Consider the following 23,967-nt stretch of genomic DNA (forward strand, 5'->3'; position numbering starts at 1 on the left):
CTTCATAAAAAATGATCGTTCTAAGAGGGGCTTTCAAAACAAGGATTGACAAGATGATCCCCAAAGTATCCGAGTTGGGGAAAGAGGAGGATTTAGACAAACAAAAGGCTCCATGACCAATTCATGCCCAGGGTGAAGAGGGTGACAGTCCAGCATGGGGAACAGGTTTGGCCCACATTGTCAACAGGCCGTAATACTGATCATGACCCCAAACCAAATGACTTTGAGACACTGAAAGACAGTTCAAGAGTAGATCACATACCCAGTTTTTCCTTCAGTACACGCTTGGTGTCTACTGCGTTCCAGTACAGAGCCAGGCCTGGAGAAACGCCAGTGAAGCCCTCAGAAAAGGCTCCCATTCTCATGGAATTTACAGTCCAGTGAGGTGAACAGAAGTACAGGATGTTATAATATAGTGTAATAAGCATCATGATGGAGGACGTACAGGGAGTATCCAGGAGGACACCAGACTGAGGTTCCAATAAAGCCAATACTGAACTAGGGCAATCAGTGAACTAGACAATACAGTCATAGAAACTATCCAAACTGAAACAGAAAAAAAATCTAAGGAAAAGAATACAAGTGAGTTTCAGTGAGCTATGAACAAATTCAGTGAGCTATGGGACAAAATGACCTAATATATGTAATTATAAGTGGAGTCCCTGAAGGGGAGGAGAGAAAAGGAGGACCATAAAATCTATGTGAATAAATAATCACCAATAAATTTTCAGGTTTGATGAAAACTATAAACCAAAGATCGAAGAAACTCAATGAATCCCAAATACAATAAACGATGGCATATCATAATCAAATTTTTCAAAAATAGTGATAAGAAAAAAAAAGCTAAAAAGCAGCAAAGAAAAAAGACACATTACATAAAGATAGTGATGACAGACTTTCCTATCAAACAATGTGAGAAGAAAGTAACATCTTCAAAATACTGAGAAAGAAAAAACTTTTGAGAATTTTATACCATACAAAAATAACTTTCAAAAACCAAAGGTGAGGGTTGGGCATGGTGGCTCAGGTCTGTAATCCCAGAACTTTGGGAGGCTGAGGCAGGCAGAGGGCTTGAGCTCAGGAGTTCAAGACCAGGATGGGAAACATGGTAAAATCCTTTCTCTACCAAAAATACAAAAATTAGCCGGGCACAATGGTACGCGCCTGTAGTCCCAGTTACTCAGGAGGCTGAGGCAGGAGAATCACTTGCGTCTGGGAGACAGAGGTTGCCATGAGCTGAGATCACACCACTGCACTCCAGCATGGGTGACAAGAGTGAAACCCTATCTCAAAACAAATACACCCAAAACAAAAAACAAAACTAAAAGTGAAATAAAGACATTTCCAGACCTACAAAAGCCAGGGGGATTCATCAATGGCAGACTTACGACACAGGAAATGTTAAAGGATGTCCTTTAGGCAGAAGGAAAATGATGCCAACAAGAAATCTGGTTGTAAACAGGGAAAATGAGAGCACTGGAAACAGTAACTACATGGGTAGATAGATAGGATTTTTCTTATTAATTATTGAAATCTATGTTGCCCAGGCTGATCTTGAACTCCTGGCTAAAAGGATACAGGATAGCAAGACCTCATCTCTAAAAAAAAAATTAAGAAGTTAGGCAGGCACAGTGGCACACATCTGTGGTCCTAGCTACTCTGGAGGATGAGGCAAAAGGCTCACTTAAGCCCAGAAGTTGAAGGCTGCAGTTAGCTATGATTATACCACTACACTCCAGCATGGGTAACAGAGTGAGACCCTGTATCTAAAGAGAGAGAAACAGAGAGACACAGACACAGACACACACACAAATAGTTTAAAAGTAAAAGAATAGAAAATAGAAAAATTCATGCCTGTAATCCCAGCACTTTGGGAGGCTGAGGTGGGTGGATCATGAGGTCAGGAGATTGAGACCATCCTGGCCAACATGGCGAAACCCCAACTCTACTAAAATACAAAAAATTAGCTGGGTGTGGTGGTGCATGTCTGTAGTCTCAGCTACTCAGGAGGCTAAGGCAGAGGAATCACCTGAACCTGGGAGGTGAAGACTGCAGTGAACCAAGATCACACCACTACACTCCACCATGGCAACAGAGTGAGACAGTCTCAAAAAAAAAAAAAAAAAAAAAAAGAGGCCAGGTGTGGTTACTTATGCCTGTAATCCCAGCACTTTGGGAGGCCGAGGTGGGTGGATCATAAGTTCAGGAGTTCGAGATCAGCCTGGCCAACACAGTGAAACCCCATCTCTACTAAAAATATAAAAAATTAGCTGGGCGTGGTGGCATGTGCCTGTAATCCCAGCTATTCAGGACGCTGAGACAGGAGGATCGTTTGAACCCAGGAGGCGGGGGTTGCAGTGAGCCGAGATTGTGCCATTGCACTCCAGCCTGAGCAACAGGGCGAGACTCTAAAATAAAAAAAGAATAGGAAATACCATGCTAACATTATTCAAGGAAAACTGGAGTGGTTATTTAACATTAATATTAAATTATATTTTTATTAATTGTACTGTTTCCAAAATTATTCTAACATTTTATTAGTTAATATTAAATTAATATTTTAATATTAGACAAAATGGATTTCAAAGCAGAGAACAATACCAGGGATAAAAAGGTTATTTTATCAAAATAAAGTGGTCAATTCTCCCCAGATTGAGTACTAGATTCAAGGTAATCCCAATGAAAATTTCAGCAGACTTTTTTGTAGAAATTGACAAACTGCTGATTATAAAGTTCATATGAAAATGCGAAAGACCAAAGACCCAAAATAACCATTTTTTTTTTTTTAAAAGAACAATGTTGGAGGACTTACATGCCCCGATTTAAAACCTTACTCAAAAGCTACAATAATAAAGAGAGTGCATTGCTGGTTTGATAGGTATATAGGTCAACTAGATCAAATTCAGAGTATAGTAGTAAACCCTTATATTGATAGCAAATTCATTTTAGACAAAGGTGCTAAGGTAATTAAATGGGGGAAAAGATGGTCTTTTCAAGACATGGTGGTGGGACAATTGGATCTCCACTTCAAGAAAGATGATGTTAAACATTTGCTTTACACCATGTACAAAAGTCAATTCAAAATGGCTCACAGCTCTAAATGTAAACCCCGAAACTATAATATGTCTAGAAAAAAATGTAGAAAAAATATTTGTGATCTCGGTTTAGGCAAAGGTTTCTTAGATACAATATCAAAAGCATGATACATGTAAGAACTTGTTGATAAATCAGAATTCATTAACACTTAAAACTTCTGCTCTTCAAAAGATGGTGTCAAAAGAATGAGAAGACAAGCCACAGATTGGAAGAAAACATCTGCCAAGAATATACCTGATAAGAACTTCTATCTAGAATATATACAGTACTCTCCAAACTGAGTAAGAAAATAAGCAGTCCCATTAAAATATGCAGATCTGACTAGATGCTTTACTGAAAAAGAAAAATGAATGGCAAATTAGCACACATAAGGACTCTCACTGGTAGTCATTAGGATGATACAATTAAAACTGGCCTAAAACTGCAATAAGAAACCACACAATACATCTATCGGAATGGCTCAAATTAGAAAGACTGGCCATATCAAATGCTGCTGGAAGTGTAAAAGAAGAAGAATTTACTGTTGGTAGGAATGTCAAACGGTAGAACCACTTTGGAAAAACAGTTTGGCAGTTGCTTAAAAGGTGAAACCCACACCTACTATATGACCTAGCTTCTTGACTCTTTGGTATTTACCCAAGGGGAAAAAAAGTATATATCCATATAAGGATGTGCAGTTGTTGGGATTCGCTTGGGATGGCTGGCAAAACATTAGGGAAATATTAGGGAAAGTAAGAAGATTATAGTCTCAAACCTTTTGGAAGCCTGAAAGGTTTTAATGGAATGGGCTGAAGGCAGCCAGTTCATTATGTTAAACTTTAAGTCACAGGGTAAAAGATTAGGATAATAAAAACTTCCCCAGTTAAGTCTGTTTACCCCACATTCCTTTGTCTCTAACTGTTTACTCATGTAAACTCTGTGCTGGATGGCCTCTTGGGGGGAGGTCGAAGGGGAATTACCCGTTAATGGTGTTTATTCTGGGTCCTGGAACCAAGACCTTTTATCATTTGTACAACCACTCTTTTAACCATGTTAATTATCCACAAGTGTGTTGACTTAGAACTTCTGTTATTAAATCTATACTGAATAAATGTGAGGAGGAGCAGCAAGTGGTGGCTGGTTGGCTGCAATCACCCTCTGAGAGCAGCTGACGACCATCCCTAGCCCACTCAGATTCACTGTATTCTGGTGTATGCGAGTGCATTTTATTCACCCATCGTTGAGTCAGGGTCTGCAGGACAGACCTCCGCAGGTGGTGATCTACGTCTCAGGTGGTGACCACAATGTGACACCTGTCACAGCTGGCACCCAAACGGAGACCCACCGATGTGATACTCGTCATATGCAGTGAATGTATGTAGTAATATCTCAAACTGAATAACATCCCCAAACTGGAAACAACCCAAATACTGATCAACAGATGAATTTATAAACAACGTGGGGTACACAGATTCAATGGAATACTACCAAGCAATAAAAAGAAATGAGCTACTGAAACACAGACTAACGTGGCTGAAGCTCACAATAACAACGGTGTGAAAGGAGCCCTGAAAGGAGTCCATGCTGTGTGGCTCCATTCACATAGGTTTCCAGAAAGTGCAAACTAATCTATAGTGGCAAACAGCAAGTCAGTGGCTGCCAAGGACGTGGGTAAAGGTTGACGGGTAGGGAGGGAGATATTACAAAGAGACAGAAGGATACTTTCACACAACTGGTAGCAATGACTCTTTTTTTCTCCTTTTTTTAATCTCCATATAAAGAATCAGAAGCAATAACTTTCTCTTGGGGGTGGGGGTGTGCATGAGAAAATTAGCTTTCTGAAAATACTGAAAACCAGCTATAATCTATTTTTTTTTTTTTTTTTTTGAGATGGTGTCTCACTCTGTCACCAGACTGGAGTGCAGTGGTGTATCTCGGCTCACTGTAACCTCCTTCTCTTAGACTCAAGCAATCCTCCCACTTCGGCTTCTTGAGTAGCTGGAACCATAGGTGTGCACTACCATGCCCAGCTAATTTTCTGTATTTTTGGTAGAGGTGGGGTTTCACCATGTTGCCCAGGCTGGTTTTGAACTCCTGAGCTCAAGAGATCCGCCTGCCTTGGCCTCCCAAAGTGCTGGGATTATAGACATGAATCATTGCATCTGGCCTGATTTTTTTTTTAAAAGACAAGGTCTTGCTCTGTCACCCAGGGTGAAGTGCTGTGGTGTGGTCACAACTTGCTGCAGCCTGGAACTCCTGGGCTCAAATGATCCTCCTGCCTCAGCCTCTCAAGTAGCGATCATGCTCAGCTAATTTAAAGCATTTTAAAACCTACATAAAGATAGGATCTTGCTATGCTGCCCAGGCTAATAATCTGATTTTTAAAAATATTAGTCAACTGTATTTTGTGCACTTTAAGCCAAAAAAAAAGAGAAAGTAATTGAAATTCTAGCCATTTATGGAATTTTCATATACCCTACATAGTAGTTTCTTAAATAATACTGGATTCAAGTTTTACATGTAAGAAAGTAAAGGACAAATGTTCTATGAGAAAACAGAGGTGAGTATTTAAATAATCTTGGAGCTAAGGGCATCCTGTCTAAGATGACACTAAGATAGAAACAATAAGGGATGTTGGTACAGGGGAAAGTCAACATAGGGATTGGAAAAGCTCTGCCACACATTTCTCAGGGCAGAGACAGGAGCTGAGAGCATTTTGGAAGGCAATCTAATAAAAGCTGTTAAAAGTAAAAATGTAATATCCTCTGTGCCCAGTATAGTAACTATTAATTCCATATCTGAAAATCTGTCCCACAAAAATACAAGTACCAACACAACAGGACATACATGCATGGTGTTCATTGCAGCTTTACTCTTAGAGGGCAACAGCACAACACACCCACGTGTGGAACACACACAGCTATAGTGGGACAGGGCTCTGTCAGGTGAGCTGCAGGGAGTCCCACAAGCTGTTGCTGAGAGCAAAAAGCAAGAGGCAGGAAAGGAAAATTCTAAATGTGTAAAATAAATAATGACAAAGTTAGTACATGTCTCTGTGTGTATATGTACAGATACATATGGGCCTGTATGAGATTATATAATAAGTCAGAAGGAAAATATGGATATACAAGCTCTAGGCTGCTATCATGGGCTACCAAGAGCACTGGGATTGAGGGTGGAGGGCTGAGGTATGTGGGTGTGAGAGGAGTGTCTACAATAAAAACAGCATATATAATGTGATCCCATTTATGTAAATGTGTGTGTGCATAAAGAGATAAATTAGAGGATGGTCACCAAAATGTTAATGATGGCTATAGCGAGGATATGGAGTTTTGAGTGACTTTTTACTTTGTTATTTGCATTTTTATATATTGTTTGAATTCTTTAGAAATATCACGTTATTTGTATAATTTTTTTTTTTTTTTTTTTGAGACGGAGTTTCGCTCTTGTTACCCAGGCTGGAGTGCAATGGCGCGATCTCGACTCACCGCAACCTCCGCCTCCTGGGTTCAGGCAATTCTCCTGCCTCAGCCTCCTGAGTAGCTGGGATTACAGGCACGCGCCACCATGCCCAGCTAATTTTTTGTATCTTTAGTAGAGACTGGGTTTCACCATGTTGACCAGGATGGTCTCGATCTCTTGACCTCGTGATCCACCCGCCTCGGCCTCCCAAAGTGCTGGGATTACAGGCGTGAGCCACCGCGCCCGGCCTGTATAATTTTAAAAAGCCATTTTAATACCCTTTATTTCTTTTTCTTGACTGATTGCTCTGGCTAGAACTTCCAGTACTATATTGAATAGGAGTGGTGAGAGAGGGCATCCTTGTCTAGTGCCAGATTTCAAAGGGAATGCTTCCAGTTTTTGCCCATTCAGTATGATATTGGCTGTTGGTTTGTTGTAAATAGCTTTTATTATTTTGAGATACGTTCTGTCAATACCTAGTTTATTGAGGGTTTTTAGCATAAAGGGCTGTTGAATTTTGTCAAAGGCCTTCTCTGCGTCGATTGAGATAATCATGTAGTTTTTGTCTTTGATTCTGTTTATGTGGTGAATTACGTTTATAGACTTGCATATGTTGAATCAGCCTTGCATCCCCAGGATGAATCCTACTTGATCATGGTGGATAAGCTTTTTGATGTGCTGTTGCAATCGGCTTGCCAGTATTTTATTGAAGATTTTTGCACCTATGTTCATCATGGATATTGGCCTGAACTGGAAAAAAACACCTTAAACTTCATATGGAACCAAAAGAGAGCCCGCATAGCCAAGTCAATTCTAAGCAAAAAGAACAAAGCAGGAGGCATCACACTACCAGACTTCAAACTATACTACAAGGCTACAGTAATCAAAACAGCATGGTACTGGTACCAAAACAGAGATATAGACCAATGGAACAGAACAGAGGCCTCGGAGGCAACACAACATATCTACAACCATCCGATCTTTGACAAACCTGACAAAAACAAGCAATGGGGAAAGGATTCCCTGTTTAATAAATGGTGTTGGGAAAACTGGCTAGCCATGTGCAGAAAGCAGAAACTGGACCCTTTCCTGACACCTTACACTAAAATTAACTCCAGATGAATTAAAGACTTAAACATAAGACCTAACACCATAAAAACCCTAGAAGAAAACCTAGGCAAAACCATTCAGGACATACGTGTAGGCAAGGACTTCATGACCAAAACATCAAAAGCATTAACAACAAAAGCCAAAATAGACAAATGGGACCTGATCAAACTCCACAGCTTCTGCAGGGCAAAAGAAACAGTCATTAGAGTGAATAGGCAACCAACAGAATGGGAAAAAATTTTTGTAGTTTACCCATCTGACAAAGGGCTAATATCCAGAATTTACCACGAACTAAAGCAGATTTACAAGAAAAAAACAAACAAGCCCATTCAAAAGTGGGCGAAGGATATGAACAGACACTTTACAAAAGAAGACGTACATGAGGCCAACAAACATATGAAAAAGTGCTCATCATCACTGGTCATTAGAGAAATGCAAATCAAAACTACATTGAGATACCATCTCACGCCAGTTAGAATGGCAATCATTAAAAAATCTGGAGACAACAGATGCTGGAGAGGATGTGGAGAAATAGGAACACTTTTACACTGTTGGTGGGAGTGTAAATTAGTTCAACCATTGTGGAAGACAGTGTGGCGATTCCTCAAGGACCTAGAAATAGAAATTCCATTTAACCCAGCAATCCCATTACTGGGTATATATCCAAAGGATTATAAATCGTTTTACTATAAGGACACATGCACATGAATGTTCATTGCAGCATAGTTTACAATAGCAAAGACCTGGAACCAACCTAAATGCCCATCGATGATAGACTGGATGGGGAAAATGTGGCACATATACACCATGGAATATTATGCAGCCATCAAAAATGATGAGTTTGTGTCCTTTGTAGGGACATGGATGAACCTGGAAACCATCATTCTCAGTGAACTGACACAAGAACAGAAAATCAAACACCACATGTTCTCACTCATAGGCAGGTGTTGAACAATGAGAACACATGGACACAGGGAGGGGAGCACTACACACTGGGGTCTGTTGGGGGGAAATAGGGGAGGGGACAGTGGGGGGTGGGGAGTTGGGGAGAGATAGCATGGGGAGAAATGCCAGATATAGGTGAAGGGGAGGAAGGCAGCAAATCACACTGCCACATGTGTACCTATGCAACAATCTTGCATGTTCTTCACATGTACCCCAAAACCTAAAATATAATACAATAAAATTTTAAGTATGGCAAACCAGAATATATATCTTAAAAAGTAAAAGGCAAAAGAAAACTGGAGAAAAATAATTCAACATTTTATAAAGGGTTAATCTCTATTATATAAAGAGCTTTTCCATATCAATAGGAAAAAATAAACATCCTCCAGAGAAATGGGCAAATGACAGGAACAGGCAATTCAAAGAAGAATAATTGCTTTATGTAGTCAACCTCACCAAATATTTAAAGAAATGGAAATTGAAAAAGTGAGTCAGGAAAGTAACCAAAATGAAAACTCCTTGTGTTGGCAAGGATTAGGAGACCAAGCATTTCACACACTATGTGGTGGGAATGTTATTTTTGGGGGGGAGGCTAATTTGGCAATGTAAAGCCTTAAAAATACATATACACTGTGACTCAGAAATTCTCTCTCTAGGAATTTATGATACAGAAATCAACAGAAAAAAAGTACCAAAAATGTTTATGGCATTGGTATTGCTATTGAAGCTGGTATGGTATTGCTAAGGTAAAGAACAAGTGTGTTTATGGTATCTCTATAAAGTAATTAAAACTGCAAACAATCTAAATGACCATCAATAGGGGTAGCCATTAAATGGAATGCAATGCAGCTGTTAAAATGATGACACAGACTTCCAGGTCACGGCTGAATGCACATGTTTTGTTTATATCCCATCTTTCCAAACATTCAACTGAAATAACAGAAAAATAAACAGGTAAAATTAGAGCATCACTGAGAACCTGGGAGGAGTGCTACTGGCAAACCAGACTTTTAGAAACCTCTGGAAGAGAATAAAAGACAGCAAGAGATTAACTGAAGATGTAATGGAAAAAGAAACTTATAACTCTGTAAAAAGCAAAGACTTCTACAAAAAGTTTCTCAGCGGAATTCCTAAATAACTCCTAGATAAGAAGTATCAACTAAGAGAAAACTACAGCAGTTGTGGTTGGTTGAGAAATCAGCCCAAGGGCAGCGTGGCAGCAGCGCCTGCATTCAGAGGAGATGGCACTGGTATTCATATTGATATTGATGCTGGTATTGGTATTTGCATTAGTATTGCTGCTACTACTACTCTTCACTAGATAAAGACCCCAGAAGAGCTCCCTAAAGTGTAAGGCAGAGACAGCTGGCAACCCAAGAGCTGACTGACCAAGAGTGGATGTCCTTGCACCCAAGAGGCCACACGATCAGGGCAAACTCACCCCATCCCAGCCTCTCTTCCTCTTCCCCACACAGTCCCTCTGCCTGCATGCACTCAGTACACCATCTATGCAAATACCTGGATGAAGGCCTGACCATTAATGAAAGGAACCCATGGACAGACACAGGTTACGGAGGGAAGGGAAAGATGACTGACATTTGCTTATTCTGTAAACCTCCACATGCCTGTATTTATTTACCATGAATATATATTTATATTTATATATATTAGTGTGTACTTAAATAATTCATGTATTTAATTCATATATTTAAATCTAAATATAGATTCAAATCAGTATTTATTAATGTATAATGATATCAAGAGATGTTAAAATAAAAAAGCATGATATAAAATAGCATGGCTTTATTTTTGTAGAAAAAAGTGTATTTTATAAATATATGTGCTTAGCAAAAAGTGTGGAGAGGCAGACACCACAATTCCGCATGGTGGATAACAAGTGACTTTTTGTTAGTTTTTATTTCTTTTCTGTATCTAAGAAACTTTTCTGTAATGAGTAAATGAGTCTTTTTTAGTTCAAAATACAGACCCATTTAAAAAGTTAATTGCTTTAAGTGTTATTAAAGCTGCATCGTAAGTTCAAAGGCATTTACGGCTTTTCTTTTTCATCAGAGATATAGCTTCAACAAACACCAAAAACTGGAGCTGGTCATCCTAGCATCAGGTACTTTAACACATTTCTGGAAATCAGAAACCACCTGTCTGGCACAAATCTGAGAAGGAAGATGGGGGAGGAGTGCCCTTTTTGCCCTCACACTGGAGTGCATGGGTTTCTGGGTGTGAAGCCCCCCTTGCTAACTCAGCACTTCATGAGAAGAGGACCCCACTATCTTGTTCTCCCGCTCTGTTCTCAGAATAAACAGAATAAAACACAACATATCAGTATGAAGTCCCCTCCTGGAAACAGAAAGTACACAGGCAAACACATATGGAGGCAAAACCTCAAAAGCAAGGTATGGAAAATGGCGTTTAACAAAGACAGTTGTTTAAACAACTTACAGGATGCTTGGCTGAAAGTCTTCCAGTCACAGTTCCAGTCTGATTCCATGTAGAGGAAATGGAGCCCTTTATAAGTTAAGAAAAATCAGTGTAAACTCTGGCAATGCTATACGAGGTCAAGAATGAGGCAGAGCCTCCACCCACAACACACTACACTCGCTGCTCCTCCAGAGGCCGACAAGCTGCTGGCCCTAAACTTCCAACCCCGAAATGTCCTTGGGGTTAAAAAGCTCCTGATGTGTGATCAGGGAAGGGTGAGGAAGGAAGCTTCCCCTATCCCATGTAGGAACTGCAGCAGGACTTGACATCACTTACAATCCTGTGCATGGGGAGAGGAAGGGCTGTTGGGCTGTGGGGAGCGTGGTGTGGGCTCAAGGTGGGACTGTGCATCACATGTTCTGTCACTGGCTGTGTGAACCTTGAATGAGTCAGAGAACATCCCTTGACTGCAGTCTCCTCAAGTCTGAACTAAAACACTATCATCTTCCTCACACAAGTCCAGAACAGAGATGCAATAGTGGATGTGAAAGCAGGCCAGCTAGAGCTTCCACATGAACAGAGGGTTCAAGGCATAACGTCAACCTATGCTGCAAGGAGACCTAAATAATATCAAAGACATGGTTCACAGTTTCAAGAATATTAGATTATTTTATCATTTACTAAAATTACAAAGCTTCTGGCAGAGAGTCATGGCTCATGCCTATAATCCCAGCACTTTGGGAGGCTGAGGTGGGCGGATCATGAGGTCAAGAGATCGAGACCATCCTGGCCAACATGGTGAAATCCCATCTCTCCTAAATACAAAAATTAGCAGGGCATGGTGGCACGTGCCTGTAATCCCAGCTACTCAGGAGGCTGAGGCAGGAGAATCACTTGAACCTGGGAGGCAGAGGTTGCAGTGAGTTGAGATCGAGCCACTGCACTCCAGCCTGGACGACAGTGAGACTCCGTCTCAAAAAAAGAAAAAGAAAAAGATTACAAAGCTTCTTTATGTATCTGAACTGATACATAAACCACAGTCCTAATCATATTATCTTTCTATAAAACTTGTTACCTTTTTCATGCAAGCTAGTAATCCATCTACAAAGGTTGACTTGATCTTGTGAACCTAAGGTATAAAGACAAGAATAATATATGCCCTAAGTGCATGGAGAAAAAAAGGAAAAAAAAGAATGAAAAGAAAAACAAGAAAAATCATTTTCTTTAAGTCTTTTTTTTTTTTTTTTCTGATAAGGAGTCTCGCAATCTCAGTTCACTGCAACCTCCACCTCCTGGTTCAAGCAATTCTCCTGCCTCAGCCTCCCAACTAGCTGGGATTACAGGTGTGCACCACCACACCAGGCTAATTTTTATATTTTTAGTAGAGATGGGGTTTTGCCATGTTAGCCAGGCTGGTCTCAAACCTGTGACTTCAGGCGATTTGCCCACCTCAGCCTCCCAAAGTACTGTGATTACAGGCATGAGCCACTGCACCTGGCCTGTTTCAGTCTTTAAACAGGAATGGTGTGAATGGTGTTTCACAGAGTGCCAGTCACGTGCTGCTACTATCACCTGAGATGACTCCAGGAGGACCTGGAATGACCTTAGGATTAAATAACACTGACCCACAGAGAAAGATGTCATTCCACTCTAAAAATACGTCTAATTCGGGTATGTCTTTATCAGAAAAAAAAAAATCTATTAATTCTAGAGTCATTCTAGATTCACAGGAAATTTGCAAAGACAAACAGATAAATACCCTGATGCAGTGTCTCCTGTGGTGGCCCCTTCACATCACTGCAGGGAGAAAGGGCCAGGCTGGGGCCAATGTGCTCCCTTATAGCTGCCAGGCCCTCAGGATACAGCAGGCCACAGGCTCAGTGAATACTAGGACCTATGCTGTGAGCAGTGGCAAAAGCTAAAAACGTGGTTCACAACCAACAGAGAACTTCTGAAGGAAATGGCAGGTGTATGAACAGAGAAATGAGAGGGGGCCACTCACGAAATCCCTGGTAAACGTAAATGCAAGACAGCAAAACACTGCTCTGGTATAGCCTTGCCAGACGAGAAGCCAGGAAGGGGGTTGTGGGAGAATTCTGGACTAGGCGCTGCTGGGCGTCTCATGCACACTGCTGTCACATAGCTGTGGAGTGCACCTGCTTCCTTCTGATTCTTTGTCTTCTTCCATTTATGACTCCTGAGGTTCACGAGTGGGGCTGACAGCAGACTTGGGTAAAATCACATTGGGGCACAAGTAAATGGTGCCAGTACAAGGTTAACCTGACAAAACTCTTCCCCTGAGAACACTGGGAGGGCTGCTTCCGCCATTATGGATTTCCGTTGAAAGACACAGGGCCATATGGTTCCCCTTTACCATCCTTCACTTACAAAAAAGTTAACTTACCTGCCTGTATTCCAAAATTATCTTGGGTAATGGATGAAGGTCTCGCAGAGCATTTAACTAAAAATGAAAATAAATACCACCAATGTAATTCTTTCATTTTAACATCTTAAACACTTATTTTAATCTGGAGAAAGTCCTTGTAATAAATGGTCTAATTGAGCATATTTTTCAAAATAAAGACGCATAATAAACTCAAGTTTATCAAGCATCTTAATCCTAACCCCTCACAAAACCATTCTGTTGTCTACAGGGGCACTAAAAGCACCTCAGACAAGCTTGGAAATAAGATTCCTCTCGAGATTTAAATGATGAAATCTAAATCTAGGGTAGGTAAAATCCTATGTCAGTGCCTACAAATGTGTAACTCGGTAACTGCATAATTTCAGGATGGAGTAAAGGATTATGAGTTTAAAAATTAACTTTAAAAATCAAAATATAACATACCTACAAGAAAGTACAAGACAAAAAAAAAAGAAGAAAGTACAAGACATAAGAAAAGTTTGTTAATTATCACAGAGTGAGCACACTTGTTAACCACCAGCCACAGCAAGCAATGAAACATTCCAATTTCCCCAGTAGGTACTGGCTCCTTCCCCAGAGCTAACCACTACCTTGACTTCTACTACCACAGGCTACCTGTTTTCTGTCCTTTGTCCAGTATTATTTTTTTAGGGCTCATCAATATATGAAGCAGTACTTAATTTATCTGCACTTCTGTGTAGTATTCAAGTGTATGAATGTAGAACATTACCCATTCCACCTTTGATGAATATGTGTTTTTTTCCACCTTAGGGCTATTATGAATAATGCTGGTACAGAGATTTCAGTTAATATAAGTCCACAATTCTGTGGAATACATACATTAAAAAGTGTGAAACTGCTGCATCAACTTTAGCAGAGATCCTGCTAGTTCTCCGAAGTAAATACCTGTTTATGCCCACTTCAGCAAAGCACGAAGGTTCAAGCCGATCCACATTTCTGCCAGTGCATGTCATCACTCGTGTTAATTTTACGTGTTCTGGTAAATGAGAAGTGATCTCTCACTGCAGCTTTAGTTTGTATTTCCCCAGTGACTAACACTGTCGGACACTATTCATATATTTATCGACTAATTGTGTATCTTCCTTCATTAAGTCCCTGTTCGTGTCTTTTGCTCATTTAAAAAATTGGTTTGTGTGTATTTTTCTCCTTGAGTTGAAGGAATTTGTTATTCTAGACAGTTTTTTAGTCAGTTATATTTATTGGAAATATCTTCTCTTCTTCTGTGGTTAGTTTTTTTACTCTTTTTTTTTTTTACTTTTAATTTTTTTTTTTTTTTTTTTTTTTTTTTTTTTTTTTTTTTTTTTTTTTGAGACGGAGTTTCGCTCTTGTTACCCAGGCTGGAGTGCAATGGCGCGACCTCGGCTCACCGCAACCTCCGCCTCCTGGGTTCAGGCAATTCTCCTGCCTCAGCCTCCTGAGTAGCTGGGATTACAGGCACGCGCCACCGTGCCCAGCTAATTTTTTTGTATTAGTAGAGACGGGGTTTCACAATGTTGACCAGGATGGTCTCGATCTCTCGACCTCGTGATTCACCCGCCTCGGCCTCCCAAAGTACTTTTAATTTTTTTATATAAGGTCTTGCTCCGTTGCCCAGGCTGGAGTGTAGTGGTGCAATCATAACTCACTACAACCTCAAACTCCTGGGTTCAAGTGATCTTCCTACCTCAGCCTCCCGAGTAGCTGGACTACAGGTGCACACAACCATGCCTGGCTAAGTTTTTAAAATTTTGGCAGAGATGAGGTCTCACCATGTTGCCTAGGTTGGTCTTAAACTCCTGGCCTCAAGTTATCCTTCTGCCTCGGCCTCCCAAAGTGTTGGTATTACAAGTGTGAGCCATAGCATCTGGCTTTTTCACTTATTTAATGGTGTCTTTTCATAATTAAGAGATTTTTAAATTTTACTGTTGTCCAGTTTATCAAGCTTTCCCTTTATGGTTGATGTATTTGCCGTTTACCTACCTCAAGGCCTTAAAGATATCCTTTTATTATATCTTCTCCAATCTTTACTATTTTGCTTTTTATATTGAGATACACAATTCACTTGGAATTTGTGTTTGAATGTTGCATGAAACGGGTCAAGACACACTGGCCCCATATCATTCATGGAACAAGCCCTCCTTACTCAATGCTTTACAATGACGCCCCATCAGATACACTCTCTCGCTATCTCTCTCTTTCTTTTTGAGGCAGGGTCTTACTGTGTCACCCCATGCTGGAGTGCAGTGGTGCCATTTTGGCTCACTGCAACCACCTCCAGGGCTCAAGCTATCCTCTTGCCTCAGCCTCCTGAGTAGCTGGGACAACAGGTACGTGTCACCATGCCCAGCTAATTTTTGTGTTTTTTGTAGAAATGAGGTTTTGCCATGTTGCCCAGGCTGGTCTTGAACTGCTGGACTCAATCAATCCTCCCGCCTTGGTCTCCCAAAGTGCTGGAATTACAGGCATGAGCCACCATGCCCGGCCCGATTTTCTTCTTCTTCTTCTTTTTTTACCTTTAAGCTCTGTTGGACTTGATGTTTGTGGATCTTCTATGTTGGTCCATTGGCCTATTTACTGGTCAAAATCTAATGGTATCGCTTGATTAATTCCTAGTAATTCCCATTGCTCTCTAATTAGTCTTGATATCCAACAGACTATGTTCTTAAATAGTGCTTTTTCCCTCCAAGATTATTTTGGCTCTTCTTAATTTTTAGCATTTCCATATAAATCTGAGAATCAACTTTTCAATTCCTACCAAAAAAACTCCTGCCAGAGTTTTAATTAAAATTGTTTAGAATCTATAAATCAACTTGGGGGAGAACCGATTATATGATTTTAATGTAATTGTGTAAACCACTAAAGCATAGCGCTCTCTGAATAAAGACTGAGAACACAAGAGTTGTGGCCATAAAACACTAACAGTGGGAGGTGTCTTGCCTCAGTATAATCCAGAATTGCAGTTTTCATAGAAAAGCTATCCCTAGGGGGATGAAAGTGCATGAAAATACTTAGCCAAGAAAACAGCTTAAGATCCTCTAACTCCCCTTATCTTGACACCTTACTCACAAAATAACTTTCTAACCAATAGTCTCCCAGTATATCTTGACTTGAGCAGCCTGAGAAGTCTGAAAAGAAGTAGGTGTTTGATTGCACAAACCGTGTACAAAGCACTGAGTGCTGGCTGAGGGCTAGAGGCGGAGTGCTGTCAGCTGCCATGGCTCTGCAGGCTCACCTGTGCTCTGCGCTGGCTGCAGACACCACATTCTTCTGACCTCCCTTCTCACTCCAGTATCCCACTGGTGCCTCTTCTCTCTCTGACCTTTAAGTATCAGTTTCTCAGAGTTTAACTCTGTGGTTATCTATGCTGGCTGCGCAGCGCAATCAACAGGGAGCTTCAAAAACAGGCCTGTGACTAGGCTCCCCCACCCAATTCTGACTTGCGGGGTCAGTTGTGGGCCTGGGCATCAGTGTTTTCCAAACCTCCAGGCAGGGCAGAGGACCACTGTCCCAGGGCAACTTTAGTAAAAACCAGCTGGCAGCTTCCAAGTGTGTATTCCCAGCATGGGACTTGTCTTTAGCCCCGTCCCACAGGCCCAACTGCTGTTTTGTGACATGGCACATCAATGTCTCACATGCATTCTGTCCTAACATATCCACGACTGGACACTTGACCTCCCCCTCCATAAACAGTTCCTGTTCCAGTTTTCCCTGAGTAGTGGCTGTATCTATTTGCCCAAGTGCACAACTTAGAAAACTCAGAACTACTCCACATCCTGACTTTAGTTCCCACTCACATGAACTTATCAGAAGGTCCTTTCTGTTCTAAAAATCCATCTGCTTTGCTCCATTTCACTGCCATGACTCGGACTACAGTGACAGCCTACTAATGAGTATCCTCCATTCTCCAACCAGCTAAAAGAGTGATCTTGGCCGGGTGTGGTGGCTCACACCTGTAATCCCAGCACTTTGGGAGGCAAAGGCAGGTGGATCACCTGAGGTCAGGAGTTTGAGACCAGCCTGACCGATATGGAGAAACCCTGTCTCTACTAAAAATACAAAATTAGCCAGGCATGGTGATGCATGCCTGTAATCCCAGCTACCAGGGGGGCTGAGACAGGAGAATTACTTGAACCCGGGAGGCGGGAGGTTGCGGTGAGCAGAGATAATGGCATTGCACTCCAGCCTTTTGCAACAAGAGCAAAACTCTGTCTCAAAAAAAATAGAGTCATCTTATAAAAACATATCCCACACCTATTAAGATGGTGAAAACCCAGAACACTGACACCGCCAAGTGCTGGCAAGTATGTGCAGCAGCAGGAACTCTCACTCGTTGTTGGTGGGAATGCAAAATGGTGCAGCCGCTCTGGAAGACAGTTTGGTGGTTTTTTACAAAACTAAATCACGCTTATCCTTTCATCCAGCAATCATACTCTTTGGTATTTGCCGAGATAAGCTGAAAATTTATGTCCACATAAAAACCTACACACAGATATTTATTGCAGCTTTATTAATAATTGACAAAACTTGGAAACAACCAAGATGTTCTTCGTAGGTAAATGGATAAACCGTGCTACATCCATACCATGGAATAGTAGTCAGTGCTCAAAAGAAATGAGCTATCAGGCCATGAAAAGACATGGAAGAAACTTAAGTGCCTACCACTAAGTGAAAAAAGTCAATCCGAAGAGGCTACACACTGTGATTCCAATTGTATAACATTCTGGGAAAGGCAAAACCATGGAAACAGTAAAAAGCGCAGTGGCTGCCAGGGCCTGGAGGGAGGGAGGGAGAGGCAGAGCACAGGATTTTTAGGGCAGCGGCCCTGCTCTGTATGATGCTGTAATGGTGGATGTATGTCATCATACATTTGTCCAAACCCACAGAATGTCTAACACCAAGAGTGAACCCTACACACAAGAACAGTCCAAGAGTATACTGTGTAACTGCGACTCCGGGAGATAATGAAGTGCCTGTGTGGGTTCCCCGACCGTAACAATGGTAGCATTCTGTCGAGGATGTTGATAGAGGGGAGCTTGTGCATGTGTGAGGACAGGGAGTATAGAACAGGGAGTATGGGAACTCTTTGTACTTTTTGCGTAATTTTATTGTGAACCTAAAACTAAAAAATAAAGTTTTTTTTTTTTTTTTTTGAGACAGTGTCTCACTCTGTTGCACAGACGGGAGGGCCACAGCACAATCACTGCTCAGTGCAGCCTTGAACTACTGGGCTCAAGTGATCCTGCCACCTCAGCCTCACGAGTAGCTGGGACTACCAGCATGCACCACCACACCCCACTAATAGTTGAATTTTTTGTAGAGACATGGTCTCCCTATGTTGCCCAGGCTGGTGTTGAACTCCTGGCTTCAAGCAATCCTTCTGCCTTGGCCTCCCAAAGTGCTGGGATTACAGGCATGAGCCACCATACCTGGCCATTAAAGTATGTTTTTTAAAAATCTAATATCATAGTTGTTCCCTTACTTAAACATTCCCAAGGCTACCCATTTTTTTCTAAAGATCCACATTCCTCCCCATGATCTGCAAAGCATAGCAGAATTGGGTCCTTGTTCACTTCTCAACCCCATCCCTCCCATTCCTCTCAGTCACAAGACTCCAGCCTCAGCCCCCGCTGAGCAGCCTAAGCCTTTCCCATTGCAAGGCCTTGTTCTTATTCTTTGCATAGGCACTTCCCGATCTTCAAGCTTTGGCTTATGCATAATTCCTTAGGGTTTTCCTGGACCACTCAGTCTAGAGTGTGTCACTCTCCCTATTACTACCTTAATGGCTCTTATCCTGCTGGATGGTTCTTGTAATAACTAATTTTAGGTGTCAACTTGGCTGGGTTATAGGATAACCAGAAAGCTGGTAAAGCATTATTTCTGGGTGTGTCTGTGCGAGTGTTTCCAGAGGAGGCTGCCATGTGAGTTGGTGGACAGAGCAGGAAAGATCTGCTTCGATGTGGGCAGGAACTATTCAATCAGCTATGGGTCCAGTTAGAATAAAAAACAGAGGAAAGGTGAATTCACTCTCTCTTCTGGAGCTGGGACACCCTTCTCCTCCTGCCTTTGGACATCAGAACTCCAGACTCTCCAGTGTTTGGAGTACACACACTGGCGACACTCCAGGCCTTCAGCCCTGGACTGAGAGTTACACCATCAGCTTCACCATCCTAAGGCTTTCAGGCTTGGACTGAGTCATGCTATCAGCTTCCCTGGGTCTCCAGCTTGCAGATGGCCTATCGTGGGACTTCACAGCCCCCAAAACTATGTTAACCAATATCCCTGACAATCCCTTCTCATATACCTATCATCTGTATCTGTATATGTCGTGCTGGTTCTGTTTCTCCAGAGAACCCTACTATAGTTCCTCACTGGAATAGACAGTCCATGATAACAAAGACCATAAACAGTGTCTAACACAGAGCCAGGGCCACAATAGCGTTTGCTGAATAAAACACGAAGGGCATCTTCCCTGCTCATCGCTGCAACCCACATACTGGATGCCCAGCAGTGGGTTCAGTGCATGCACAAGACCTGGAGACCTCATCACTTCAGTTAGTCAAGGGGTCTCAGAAGCAACTCCCAGAGATGAAGAGTGGCTGGTCCAGGAATCCTGACCCCAAGGCTGGACCACTTTCCCAGAGTTTGAACTCCCTATGATGCTCTGAGAACATGTGACTTCACTGCAGAAAAAACACCAAAGCTTCCTTCAGTTCGTTAGGGAGGGACCCTTGTTCCCCACTCATCACGTGCCTACTGAGGGGAGGGAATTCCCATTATTCCCCAGCAGAAGTGAGTGGATCAGCTTGGCACCACAGGACTCTAAACACTAGCCTGCACATATCCTGCTTCAGCCCATGTGGAGCATCTGAGAACCCTGAGGTGAGTGTCAAAGAACTGACATTGCATAGATCATGTTCTCTTACCACACTTCATTTAATTTAGAAATCAAGGCCAGGCAAGGTGGCTCACACCAGTAATCCCAGCACTTTGGGAGGCTGAGGTGGGCGGATCACCTGAGGTCAGGAGTTTGAGACCAGCCTGCACAACATGGTGAAACCTCGTCTCTACTAAAAATACAAAAATTAGCTGGGTGTGGTGGCAGGCGCCTGTAGTCCCAGCTACTCAGAAGGCTGAGGCAGGAGAATCCCTTGAACGCAGGAGGAGGAGGTTGCAATGAGCTGAGATTGCACCACTGCACTCCAGCCTGGGCAACAATAGCAAAAACTCTGTCTCAAAAAACAAAAAAAAAATTAGAAATCAGTAACAAAAACTAGCTGGGAATCCCCCACACATTTGGAAATGTTAAGACACACTTCCAAAGAACTCAATGGTCAAACAATCATAACAGAAATGAGAAAATATGTGGAGTTAAACAATGAGAAAAAAATAGTACACCACAAAACTTGAGGGGTTCATTGGTGATTTCGTGAGCATCCCCATGCCCCAGGCATTGTACTAAGCACTGGGAATATCCCAGGCACAAAAAAAGTTGTGCACTGTTAGGGCTTCATCTAGACTGGGGAGCTGAGCAGCAGCAAATCTGTGTGTGATACCAGGAAACCATCAGCTGATTTCCCCAACATCAAACGCAGATTCATGGAGGAAAAGGGCAGGGAGGAACAGGTGCTGGGATGGGAGGAGCCACAACACTCACCAAGGCCTCGGGGAAGGGGGCAGGAAGGATGAAGAGAAGTCATGAGAAAGAATCTGAATATTGAATTTGGTCTTGTACCTGTCACAAGCTGATCTTTTTACATGCACTAATAAACAACTTGACTTATTCAGTTAAATAAAAGAGTGAGGCTGGCCAGGCACAGTGGCTCACACCTGTAATCCCAGCAATTTGGTAGGCCGAGGCGGGCAGATCACGAGGTCAGGAGTTCAAGTCCAGCCTGACCAATATGGTGAAACCCCGTCTCTAGTAAAAAAAAAAAATTCGTGGTGTGCACCTGTAGTCCCAGCTACTCAGGAGGCTGAGGCAGGAGAATCACTTCAACCCGGGAGGTAGAGATTGCAGTGAGCCGAGATCGCGCCACTGCACTGCAGCCTGGGTGACAGAGCAAGACTCCATCTCAAAAAAAAAAAAAAAAAAAAAAAAAAAAGTGAGGCTAATACAATTTACGCTAATCATGTCTTCGTGGGAGAAGAATGAGCTCCTCATGAAAGCAATTCTGCCTACAAGAGAGCACATCAGTACCAGAAGAGAGTGATGCTTCCTTTCTTGAATTGCTGGTTGTCTGGAGAGGGAAGGGAGCTGCAAAGGGAAGGGCAACAGTGCCAGCTGGTGCCAGGACAGAGGTGAACTCAGGTGCAGGTGAGGGATGCATGGCTTGCCCAGGCAGTGCCCCCTGCTGGAGCTCTGGGGCGTGCTGCCCATGTCTGCTGTGTGATGTTGAGACTCAAGCCTTAGTCTCTGCAGCAAGACAGATGTGGCTTCCAGGAGCCATCTGCTGACCCAGCACTCCATGAACACAGCACAGATGCTGAGTTCAGCACCAGGGGCTGGTTTTAGGCCGTTTTGGTTCTGGGAACAAACTGAAGTCTTTGATCTGCACAACCTACATTCTAATGGAAAAAGCAAACACATACCTAAGATAAACTTTGGGTAGTGGTGAGCTGTGTGCAGAAAATAACTCAAGGTGAAGAAACAGCTGTGACTGGGGCCTTACTGTAGTCTGGGTGAACAAAGAAGGTCTCCTGAAAGCAATGTTTAAGCTGACACTCAGAAGCAAGCGGGAAAAATTTGTGGCACAAGTCTGGGAACACAGGGAAGAGCTGGCGCAGAGCAGCTCAGCAGGCTCTGGAGTCGGGAGAAAGAGGAGGTGCTGGGCCAGGAAGGCAGAGCCAGAGCACGGGCCTGCGGATACGCTCTGCAGCTCAGATCTGATGCTAAGTGCAACAGAAGCTACTGGAAGTTGGAGGGCAGTAATGTGATTTCTCAATGCTTTTAAAGGATCACTCTGCCTGGATGTGAGGGTTGAGCAATAGGGGCAAGAGTGGTTGAAGGGATCTAAGTGAGAAAGGTTTATGGTAGAGATAGGAGGACGGGGAAAAGGAGGCACATTCAGGACCTATTTTGTGGGTAAAGACTGTTAGACTCGCTGTGGGTGGAGGTGGAAGGAAAGTCAAAGACGACTCACAGGATTTTTCTTGAAGTGGCCAACGTTTATTGTTCTTTTGAGAGCTTTTATGTCAGGAGCAGTCCTAAGTGCTGTTTCACACATGCACACACACCCACACACACACACGCACACTGAATCCTCACAAGATTCCAGTAGAGAAAGTACTATTACCTTCCTTTTACAGATCAGAAAACTGAGGCACAGAGCAATCGAGTAATGTCTTAATGTTGCCCAAACCATGCTGGCAAGCAAACCATACCAGCCAGTGGTGACCCCAACGCCCCTGCTCTTACTCACTAGTCTGCACTGGCTCCAGAGGACCTGGAAGGAGGATGGGCCCTTCACTGAGGTGGAGAGGGCTTGAAGAAGAGGATTTGGAAAAGGGTAGTTCCACGTCCCTCCAGTGGAGCATCCTCTGCAGGAGTCCATTATTCACCCAGTAATGCCCATGGAACCAGAAAAGGCCAAGTGCAGGCACAGTCAGCAAGCTCCGACTCCGTGAGGACCTGTACTCTAAGACACCCTCACAGGGTGGAGACCGGGGGAAGGCAGTGCTGGAGAGGGAATGGGGCCAGAGGAGACATCTTACAAAGAAACCTTCCTCTGCTACAAAGTCAAAAGCTGGACACAGCACAGAAAGCACAAATTGGAGCCTCAAAAGCTGGTTCTCACCACCATAACCAATATTCATAATAACATGAATTCCCTTATCTACTGACTTCCACCCTGTGTCTGTTCAGTAAAGGCACTCACTGGCTTCTGGACATCGATGTATACTCTCCCACTCCAACACAAGAGAATCTCACTACTCCTTGTCTTTAAAAAAATTGATTCCTCTTAAGAAAGGGGTAGGTAAAATTCTCTAAAATAAATCTGGGGAAAGGAGAAGACTGATGACCCATTTCTAGTTCCTCTTGGGGACATGAAGTGAAGAGGTTGTGACTAGATTGTCAAGAATTTGGTTTTAAGAACAGAACTCCACCAAACTGCACTTTTCAGGAAGTAAAGTCAATTAATGGCTTCTGCAAGAGTGTACTGTCTGCCTCTCTCTCCTTGGTCCATAGCAAGAAAAGTAACCTTGGTGTGGGGAGCCCGGCTTCTGTGGAAACTGCTGCCAGCATGAGGGGATGGCCTGAGAGACTCGGGTGGGTCTGAAAGTCAGCATACATGTGGTGCAAACATGCTGTCACTCTGAAAAGAAAGAGGATGACTCTGAAAGCTTACCACTGCTTCTGATGTGGACGGGTATTTCTGCAGCCCTGTTCTGGGGAAACTGTTCCTTGGACTCAGCAGGTGCAGCTTTAACTTGCCAAAGAGGATCTTCAACAAAGCAATAGACACACGGTGAGGGAATCTCACATTGAGAGAAACAGAACATTACTACAGCAGAGT

General features: G+C 42.6%; 1 protein-coding gene across 1 annotated transcript in view; it reads right to left on the minus strand.

The window, feature by feature from the left end:
• The window catches only part of POLN (DNA polymerase nu), a 172,047-nt gene that overhangs the window by 75,751 nt on the left and 72,329 nt on the right, over positions 1–23,967 (minus strand). The window contains exons 11-14 of the mRNA XM_064365307.1: positions 23,800–23,895; positions 13,433–13,489; positions 12,104–12,157; positions 11,050–11,115 (exon numbers count right to left, since the gene is read on the minus strand). Of these exons, the coding sequence (XP_064221377.1) occupies positions 11,050–11,115; positions 12,104–12,157; positions 13,433–13,489; positions 23,800–23,895 (273 nt within the window). The remainder of the gene's footprint in view (positions 1–11,049; positions 11,116–12,103; positions 12,158–13,432; positions 13,490–23,799; positions 23,896–23,967) is intronic.

This window comes from Aotus nancymaae, unplaced genomic scaffold (genome assembly GCF_030222135.1).
Source record: "Aotus nancymaae isolate 86718 unplaced genomic scaffold, 86718_ANA_hifiasm-v0.15.2.pri h1tg000006l, whole genome shotgun sequence".
Classification (NCBI taxonomy): domain Eukaryota; kingdom Metazoa; phylum Chordata; class Mammalia; order Primates; family Aotidae; genus Aotus; species Aotus nancymaae.